This window comes from Phaethon aethereus (assembly GCF_964289735.1).
Source record: "Phaethon aethereus genome assembly, chromosome: 18".
Classification (NCBI taxonomy): Eukaryota; Metazoa; Chordata; class Aves; order Phaethontiformes; family Phaethontidae; genus Phaethon; species Phaethon aethereus.
In genome coordinates, this window is record NC_138594.1 from 10,237,937 (window position 1) to 10,248,359 (window position 10,423).

The following is a 10,423-nucleotide window of genomic DNA, read 5'->3' on the forward strand; positions in this document are numbered from 1 at the left end:
CATGTATTGACTTGCAAACACCAGTCTGGGTTTCGCTTTCATGAATCTAGTTGGTGCTACCTCCCATCTAAAGGGAGAAAGGGGCTATTTGTTCTTTGCATCCCTGGTAAAGACCCGAGTCTGTCAATTTTAATGCACAAGCTACATGTGTTCTACACATCCCTTTTTAGTGTAAAGTTTTTAAAACAAAAACAAGCTTTCCACAGATTTTGTTTTTAGGCAACTGACCTGGAAACTTAGCAATCAACACATCATATTTCAAAGACAAATAACCATCAACTTAAACAATGATGGCACTGGGAAAGGGGAATGTTGCAAAGCCCATTAAAATGACTCCTCCCACCTCACCAACTGCAATTTTAGATTCAAGTGTGGTAGCATTTCAGCTGAAGTTCTCACAGCAACAGTGAATTATCACAAAAGTACCACTAACTGATAGAACTCCACAGAAAAGGCAGAAATGTGTCATTAGAGGCAGATTAGGCTGTGACTGATAACAGCATAAACCATGCCTCAGAGGAAAACAATCACCAAGAGCAAAGCACAGACTAGCAAAAGGATCTTAAGTGTAAAAAGAAATAGTCTGATTTTGGTTCAAAATAACCTACGCAGAGTCTTGCCTTGATTCCTGCAGACAGATTCAACCTTGAATACGTGAAGCTGTACTTAAGCATTCTTAAACTTGAAACTAATTATTGTTACTGATAAACAAGTGAGAGGAAGGAACTGAAAGTCAGTATTAACTGTACTTTTAATATACTGGACTTGAAAGCATTAAGTACTTTAACCCCAGGATCAAGTATTATTCCAGCTATGATCCTAATCAAGGAAATGCTGTTGCTTTGCTCAGCATGGGCAGTGCTTTGAGATTAGTCATTTACATGTACTGTAAGTATTGAAAAAAGATATCCATGAAGTATGCTCATGGATCAACAGCCCCTTTCCCTCCCCCCCACTTCCATAAAGAAATCACTGCTCAAAACCAGTTTAAGTATAATTCAAAGTTTTAATACTAAGATCTTCCCATTTCTCTGAAGCTCATAGGAAGCCTGCATGCTAACTCACAAGGCCTGACAGCTGTAGATACATTACACTCAAGCCTAGCCTGCACATATGCTCCTGTGAAGGCAACAGTTACGGTGCTGCAAAAGCTTCCTACGCTCGTAGCAGCTCATTAGCAACACCACTGCAGAGTTCTGGTTAGCAAGATTTTTAGCTATACCATTACTCCAGTGGATCTTTTCCAGAAACTGGCCCTATGCTAGTGAGACAAGGAAGAGTACTGTTTCCAACAGTTACTTAGAAGCCAGCTTTAGTTTTCTTCCCCCTGGAAGCAGAGCCTGCCATGCTAAGCGATCTAGCCCAATCAAGACAAGCTTGGCTTGGTTTTTGTGTAAGCTTATAATCAGACACAGTTGAGAAACCTTTCTAGAATTTAATATAAAAACATTTGACATTCCATTAATGTAAAGTTGTGCACATGTTGAGAAAATTGCCATCTGAAAGAAAATTCGGTCTTCAAATATCTTTATTGGAAGGCCATGCATTGCCTTCTGTTACTGTATTTCAAATCACTGTACATTTACTTTGAAAACACTGTCTGCATTTTCTAGTACAAAAAACTAAAAATTGTTTCAGGAATGTAGAGAAATAGTCAACTTAAATAGCGAAAAAGTGCACCATAATTACTGCTGCACTGCAGTCATTTCTGCATTTCCCATTTCTTAAATAACTATCCTGTTTTGATAACACACAATATAAAGAGCAATTATGAAAAAAACTGAGACATTTAAATACACTAAGTTATTGAGAATAACTTGTTGGCATTGGGTAACCTATCATAGGAGCAGCACCAGTGGCAGGATATGCATACTGCTGTTGATTCATGCCATTGTGCATATTTGCAATATTACTCCCATACTGCTGTTCATAGCCATTCTGGTAAGCTCCCGCAGGGTTACCAGCCCTGAAGCCAGCTTGCATGCCTGCAGCTGCAAAGCCATTTCCAAAAGGAGTTCCATTACTGAAACTTTGGGCACTGTAGGCCCCATTTTGAGTTTTTGCTCCAAAGTCTCTCTTTCCTAGTGCACCATAGTTTCTCTCAAAGTTCTCCCTCTCTCTAAAACTACTAAATCCACCCCTTTTGCCCGCAGAGTATCTGTCACGTCGGTCACCTCGGGAACGACCTATTAAAAGAGACAAGACATAGTTATATATATGGCTGCATTTTACATACCACCAAATGAGTTCAGGAAAATCTTTCCCTTTCTGCCTCAGCAATCTACTTTAAAAGCTTTCCAGTTGCTAACTGGACTCCAGTTAGATGAAGACTATTTTGATAGAGAAAGCCATTTAACTTATGAGGGGTCATGTGCTCTCCCCTGTAACCCAAGCAGTGGCATCAAGGCAAAACATCACTTTCATCTTGCCAACAGGACTCTGGCGTCTATCTTTCCTAGCCATGTGAGAGAAAGCCACAAAACTGAGCCCTGAGGTGTTTTACTCCAGAGCAAATACTCTGAAGTATATCTTTGGCCAGCACTGGCCATAGGTGCAGCACAGCACATGTGGAGCATTTAGGGGGAGGGGGTGTTTGTTATTTGTGTTAATAAATACCTTTTCAGGGCACCGTAACTGGTAGCTAAACCACCATCCACATTCATTTTGGAGAGAGGTTGGAGGTGGAATTTGAGGTTCCAGTTTGTTCTGAGAAGAAAGCTATGCACTGTGGTCAAGACCAGTACTTACCTGAACCTCTGTCTTCAATCAACTGAAGCAATTTGGGGTTGATGGCTTGATTAGCCTCCCGAAGCACAGAGATGAGGTCATTTACTTGCTTAATATTGTTAGGAGTAAAGAATGTGTATGCTGTGCCTGTTTTGGTACTGCGGGCAGTTCGTCCAATTCGGTGGATATAGTCCTCTGAGGAGTTAGGGTAGTCATAATTGATGACAAATTTCACATCTTCCACATCTGTAAAGTGTTGCAGTGTGGCAAAAAGCAAGGTACAAAGTTTTGCACACCACAACAGCCAAATCGAAGATAAACATTAGACAACAGCACTTTAAAGGAAATAATGGCTGCAAAGAACAGTGTTAGAATTATCCATTTCTGCATGAGTATTGTGGAAGAGAAAGTTATGCACACTCCGTCTGTTCCCGTCTCATCACCCACCCTGTGATCCAAAACCTTACCATAAAGGAGTATGCATTTGCTTGTCATTCCCAACTCAAGAGTCCCCTTTACAAATCATCAAGTGACATCTGAATGCTTCTTGCAGTAGGGCCACTAAAGCTCACAGCAGCCTCTTCATGTGCTCATTTGAGGACCTTAGAGTAAAAACATACAAGGTCCTTCACATACACACTCATTAGAAGCTCAAAAAAAAGGGGCCACACTGCTCGTCTTGCCAAGACCTTTGAACCGCAGCTGCAAGAAAAACATACCTGTCCCCCCAAAGTCACCAAGTTGTTTTTATGCACTGTGTCTCGTCTAGGCAAGCGCTTCCAAGAAGCCAGGGTTCACTTGAGAATGTGTCTCTCTCTGGCAGGTCTCGACATGACGACTATGTATAGGTGGAGGAACTTCGACTTTCAAAGGCATTTTGAAAAGCCATTGCTTTCCTGCCCCACTTGCTAAAGTGAGAGGTGGACTTTTTCTCAGATTTCATGTGCCAGTACTCACCAATTTGTACAAGGCTTAGTACATTTTAAAGCTGCTCTCTCCATTTCATGGTTGAAAAAAATTTCATTGAACATTGAAGTTTGTAATTATTTTCTTCGACATTTCAGCAAACTCACTGAAATTCAAAGACCCACAGATCACAGCAGACAGTATGCACAAAACTAACAGTACTGCACCATGGCAAATCATGCAAAGCATGGAGAGAAAAGAAATACCAGGGCAAAGTGAACTGTGAATGAAACTGCTTATTTCATGAGAGAACAGTTTATGGGGTAGTAGTTTAAAGGATGGTCTTTGCCTTTTGAAGATTACTGGCACACAATGCTCTCAGCTTTCACCTCTCTATTTGACTGGAAGCAGCCAGCCGATCATTTCCACTAGTCCTCCATCCCCCTCGAGTCCTCCGATTGTCATGCCTAGGCCTTGCCACAAAGACTGCACCTTTATGTGAAGAAAACTTAGAAAAATGCAGAGGTTAAAGAAAGCAATAGACTTTCTTTAAATAGCTTTGGGCAACTGGCATTACGAGTTGTACTAACCTAGACCTCTGGATGCAACATCTGTAGCAATCAGGATTGGTGCTTTTCCATGTTTGAATTCTGTAACACAAGGAACCCATCAGTTTCTTCATGAAGCAACACAGATCACACACTTGTAGGAAATTGCTGAAATACTCACCATTTAGAACCCAGTCCCTCTCCTGCTGGCTTTTATCACCATGAATACCCATTGCTGGCCACCTGAAAACACAGAACTTGACTGACCTCAGAGCATTGCTTGAGTAGTTTAATTAGTCAAAGTCAGGGCTACTGGCAAGTTGCAAATAGTTAAAATGCTAAAACTAACTCTAGAAGCTGACACCTGCTGTCACTGTATTCAACAGTTTTGACACCACAACTAAGTGGTCACTCAAAGAATCAAGAGCATGCGCAGACTATTGGGGTGGCTCACTGAAGTTCAAGCTATTAGACTCACCCATCTCTCCTCATTTTCCTGGTAAGATCATCACACCGTCTTTTGGTTTCCACAAACACAATTGTTTTATTTTCCTTCTCACTCATTATTTCTTCCATCAAACGAATAAGCCTATTATGAAGATATGATGGTTAGGGCTGGGATTGATTTGTACTATGAAAGTTTAGTTTTAACAGACCAATTTTTTACTTTTAGTGGTCTCAGACTGGTGTCAAAAATCCAACAAATTCATTTCACAGTTCATAAACTAAAACTAACCACTAAAATCATATTGAATGCTTTGTGCCCACTGACTACTTACTTGTCATCTTTCTCCACATCATGACACACATCCACAATCTGAAGAATGTTGTGGTTCGCGCTTAGTTCTAACGCACCAATGTTGATGTGTACATATTCTTTCAAAAAGTCTTCAGCCAGCTGCCTTACTTCCTTTGGCCATGTGGCACTCCACATCAGAGTTTGCCTGTCAGGCTGAAGAAGGAGACTAATTCAGTACAAGATCAATATATTGTCAAATGCCCAACCAAAAAAAAAATCTACCCAGACAAGCCTGAAAGTCAACTGCACTGTCCTTGCTTTAATAAGCATAATGAAATTTCTTTCTGTGATAAATGCATGAACCATTTATACTCACTCTTATCTGATCCACAATTTTTCTGATCTGAGGTTCAAATCCCATGTCAAGCATCCTGTCAGCTTCATCAAGAACAAGGTAAGTACACCTCCTGAGATTGGTCTTCCCAGCTTCTAAGAAGTCTATAAGTCTTCCAGGTGTTGCAATACAGATTTCCACACCTAAAAACCAAGCAGTCAAGTCAGCTGAAGTAGTTTTCACATTGCCTCATGCAGAGATGCATCAAAGCTTATCCATACCTCTTTCCAAGTCACGAATTTGTGGTCCCTTTGGAGCACCTCCATAAATACATGTAGACTTCAAACGGCATGCTCTGCTATATTCAGCAGCTACCTGCTGCACTTGTTGAGCCAGTTCACGAGTTGGTGCCAGCACAAGACACTAGAAACAAGATACCCAGCTTTTAGTTCAGTACCCATTTGAAGTTTCTAGTCTGACACTAGTTTTAAATGGAAAGGTTGTCATATGCTACTTCAGTACCAGAATGACTAGAGGGGATTTAAGTAGCCCAAACCAGCAAACTGAATTACCTAGCATCTCGGTTACTGCCAAACACCTATGCTGGGTGTAAGACACCTGAAAGTCACTAGCTTCCAGGGGATAACAGTTTTCTAAATGGGAAATCTGCCCTGTTCTGTACAATTTTAAGGACAATCCAATCAGAGCTCATGGAATGTTCTTGGGAGACTACCAAAACATGGAACCACTTTAGTCATACAGAGAGACACAATACAGCCATGTACTCTTATAAGCATGGACAATTGAACCGTAAAGAAGTCTCTAGAAATTAACATCCCCTTTCATTTACAAATACTCACAATAGGTCCATCTCCTCTCTCCAGGAATGGCTGATGATTTATATGCACAATAGCAGGCAACAAATACTGTTTGGAAAAAAGAAAAGTCTCATTACAATCTCTTCCCTGTAGTGTTCAGCCTGCACTAAGCCAGGCCATAACTTCATTGCTAAAATCCAGCAGTATTCCAGGCTACAATCAAAACTTACAGACAGTGTTTTCCCTGATCCAGTCTGTGCCACTCCGACCATATCCAATCCACTCAGTGCAACAGGCCAACCTTGTGCTTGAATAGCAGTTGGTTCAGTGAAGTTCTGCCTCTGAATTACTTCCATAACGTTTGCTTAAAGAGAAAATTGAAACTTATTAACTTGGACTTTGTCTTAATCAAGCCTGGAAGAACAACCGGTATGCTAGCCTTCACTTACCAGGAAAGTTAGCTTCATAAAAGTTTATAATTGGTTTTGGACAGTTATGGCCCCTAACTGTGACTTCTTTGCTTGATCTGTACTGTTCAACTTCTTGCTGCAAGGCAAAAATCCCATTATTGGAAATAAGCTTTGATACCAAAGTTATCTTTTAAGTTACCCCATCCACGCTTGTTGGGCCCCATGACCCTCTGTGTGTTTGCACTTATTTGTTTACTTTTGCAGGACTTGTATAGGGTACATACCACAGTACGTCTAACTACATCAGGATGTTCTTGATAGAAGTTCTTCTCAAATTTGGGCAGCTCATCTAAATTCCATTTCTTTTTTGTAAGTTTTTCCCCAGGGTTTCCAAATTTCTTCCCAGAGAGAGGTCCCCCTCTACTTCCTCCAAAACGGGGGGCTCCAAACCTAGAGAAGATCGTAACATAAACCATTAAACATCTAGAGTAAGAGGAACAAAATGTTCCTCTTGGATAAGCTAACCACCATCTTCACATTCCACCTTGTAACTTTACAATTCAGATTTATAAACCCCACCTACAGGATACTGAAACTTCAAAAAACATTCTTAAGTTGCAGACAATCAGCCTAGCTACAGCTCATATTCAAAAGCTAAATTAGTAACACCTATCTTTGCAGTTTCCATTAAACGAAACTGAAAGGCCTATTGGCAAGTGACAACAAAGTAAGGACAGTAAAACCCTTTTATTACCCCACGATCAAAATGGTTTCCCACCCAAGTGACGCTCCCATTGTGTGTCAGCCTGAAGAAAGTGGGCAGTTACGAAACCTTGGGATAACTTCCCTGTAAAGCGTTTTCTTGTATACCAAAAGACAGACCTCACTCAATAACGATGTTTTAGGAGCCCATGCGTTTTATTTTGGCATTTTAGGTTCGGTCCCTCCGTTTAGAAAGGCTCATCTCGAAAGCGCGTCCCGGTAGCCCTGATGCGCAGCTCAAAGCAACGCGAAGCCCTGCGCTGAAAACGGCTAACTTGGATCCCAGCGTGGGGCTCCCTCCCCCGCACCGATTGCTCCCCAATTTTGGCCAGGCAGGCGCTAGGATCGATCCTTTCCAGCACAACACAGCGCTCCCAGAGGGGACCTGGCTGAGCGGCCGCTGCTTCCTGCCAGCGCTGTTTCCTTTGTCTCTCATTTCTGTCTACGCCACATTTTCCAGCCGCTGCCATTTTAGAGTCTGAGCTGGGCGGGGGGAGGAGGAGGAGGAACAAAGGCAGCAGCAGCAGCCGGCATTTTGATTTCCCCTCAGTCACCGCATGGCGGGGCCGGCCATTAACATCCGCTTACACAACACAAAGCGGGAGCCGGCCGGCTTCTGCCAGCAACAGCTAGAGCCGCCGTCCCTTGTGAGGGGGAAGGGAGGCGAAGGGAACCGCCCTACCGAGACCTCCCCAAGGCTTCGGCATCGACGAAGCGCCCGGCCAACCCACTGACCCACAAACCTGCAGCCAGCCCGCCGCTTCACAGCCCACCCCCGGCGACGTGGGGAGAATCGAGCTCTGCAGGGACTATCCATACTCGGGGGTGCATCCCCGAAGGGGTGGGGGGCGAGTCCCTTTTCCCCACAAAAAAAAAAACACCCACGCCCCTCGTAAGCGGTCACACAGAAGCGGCTGCCGCGCTGAGGCGGATGGACCTAGCCCCGTCCCAGATTGTACAGCCACCCACGCACAGCGGCCGCCCTCGTCGGCGTTAAGCGCTCCTGAAGCCAGTTCCCCTCTCCCGGCCTCCTTTCGCGAAGCTCCGGAGACCTCAAGACGCCAAGAGCTGAGAAGAAGGGCTCCAGGGCCCAACCCCCGCGATTCGCCGCCATTTTAAGCGGCTAAAAAACAACCACCAAAACCCCACAGTCGGTATAAGAGTCCGGACGCTGGCGGCGGCTAGCGCCGGCCGGGCCCCCGGACTCACCCTCTATCCCTGTCGCTGGAATACCCGGGCATGGTGATGGTGGCGGTGGGCGAGACGATCCCGGTCACTTAAAGTGGGTGGCGAAATGTAGAACAGGATCCAACGCCGTTGGTGGGGGCCACTGAATGTAGAGCGCCTCACCGCCCGGATGCCGGTTATATAGGGGGGCCGCGGGTGCTTCTGGGAACCGGCTAGTGACGCAGGCGCAGAACCCGCCCCTTCTGTTATGTAAGCGGCCCGAGTTGTCCGGAATCCCCGCCCCCTCCCGTGTGGGCGGGACTGCGGCTCGGCCGACTGACCGGCTTCTGCGCTCTCGGGCGGAAGTTCCCCTCCTCCTTGGGGTGTGGCCTCCGCTGCCGTCACTGCCCGCAGCGCCCCGCCCTCAGAGGCACACGCCCCCCCCCTCCGCCCACGCGAAGAAGGGCGCGCGCGGCCGCGCCTGCGTAGAGCCGGTGACAGGCAGCAGGCTACGGCCTAGCGGCGCCGGCTCGGGCCCTAGCTGAGGCCTCGCCCTCTGCGTGCTTGTGGGCCGCGAATCCGCCTTGGCCTGGCCGTAGCGGCTTTTTCCCCCCACCCAGGCTTCGATAAGTGCAGCTTGATGCCTTTCGGCCTGCCGGTTTGTCCAGAGAGCCGCTTGGCTCCGAGGTGGTGCACAGTAGCAGCAGTGAGGCAGTGTGCTTCAGTTTGGGCCTCGCTGGGGCTGGACGGCAGCTGGCGGAGCAGAGGAGAGAATCCAGCTACTTGCAGCGAAGTTCCCGAGCTCAAGCCTCACACATACTTGGGAGTTGTGTGAACTGTTTGTGGAAAGCCTCCTGCAAGCACTCCAACAAATAAAACCCAGGCTCAAGCAGAGTTGCCACATTTTACCTAATAACTGATACTTGAAAGAATGGTAGATTCAACAACACCTGTACCCGGGATTTTTGACAAGACTAAAGGAGTTAGATGTGCAGATCCTCATGATGACAATAGGTTGGACACTATCATAATAGCAGATTATTAAATGCACTGAGCAGTGCTTTTAGACTGTTACCCATTGCCTTTAATATTTATTAAATACATGTGAATGGAAACAGTTATTTTTATCTCTTCAAATTTCACAACAGAGCTAGTAAAGCAATTCAAAGGTCACAAGAAGTGCACCAGTGTACTAAAGGACAGGGCTGTTTAGAAAAGCACATGTGTAATAAACATCAAATACCTGAAGTGGGTACTGTGTTGCTTATCTGCCCTGCTTTGCTAGCTTGAGGAATAACTTGAGTGTCTTGCTACCTGAGGCTTTAAGCACACAAAAGAAAAGGCGAAGCTTCAGGCATAAAATATAAGCAGCCATATTTCCAGACCACCTCTTTCAAGCAGTGGTGAATGCAAATGAAAACAACATAAGGAAGGAGAAGTGCCATAACACTCTGTTTATATCCTCCCACCTTCTAGCAGTCCGTGCTTTAAGGCTTTTCTGAGACAAAAATAACTGTATTTGATGGCCATTTCTTCCCATTTTTGTTCTATTTATGCTCTTAGGATCTAAGATACCATGACAATGTGTTTCACAGTTTAATTGTACACTACCTGAAAATCACTTCCTTTCATTTTCAACACACTGCCTGGTTAGAACAAGGGGCATGAAACAAAATGAGTTACTAGAAATGGTAAGTAGTTGTTTTCTATTTATTTTTACCCTTTATGGACATTAATACCTTCTAAGTCACCTCCTTTGTAAAGCAAAGCTGTGGTCTATCTCATTCTTTCTCCTTTAAAAGTAATTCCACACTTCTGATTATTCTTGCTATTTTCTCCTTATTGACAAGAAATGCACACAATAGTCAAGGTCAGGGCCCCACACAGATTTACACAGTGAAGGCATAAAGATGTTTTGATCTCTTGTGTATTATTTCCTAATGATTTTTCCTTTTCTTTTTTTTTGCTAAGAATGGAGTAAGATTTTCAAAGGATAATACTAGACGTTTCCA

At 44.5% G+C, this 10,423-nt stretch overlaps 1 protein-coding gene across 1 annotated transcript; it reads right to left on the reverse strand.

Moving 5' to 3' along the window:
- Window positions 1–1,510: 1,510 nt before the first annotated feature.
- Window positions 1,511–8,485, reverse strand: DDX5 (DEAD-box helicase 5; the record flags this gene model as incomplete). Its single annotated transcript, XM_082008132.1, has 13 exons — window positions 1,511–2,186; window positions 2,749–2,973; window positions 4,224–4,283; window positions 4,363–4,424; window positions 4,660–4,770; window positions 4,961–5,133; window positions 5,297–5,457; window positions 5,536–5,677; window positions 6,115–6,180; window positions 6,303–6,436; window positions 6,522–6,618; window positions 6,767–6,932; window positions 8,454–8,485. The coding sequence occupies 13 exons, from the start codon at window positions 8,483–8,485 to the stop codon at window positions 1,804–1,806; spliced, it is 1,812 nt and encodes a 603-aa protein (XP_081864258.1). The 3' UTR covers window positions 1,511–1,803.
- Window positions 8,486–10,423: the final 1,938 nt, after the last annotated feature.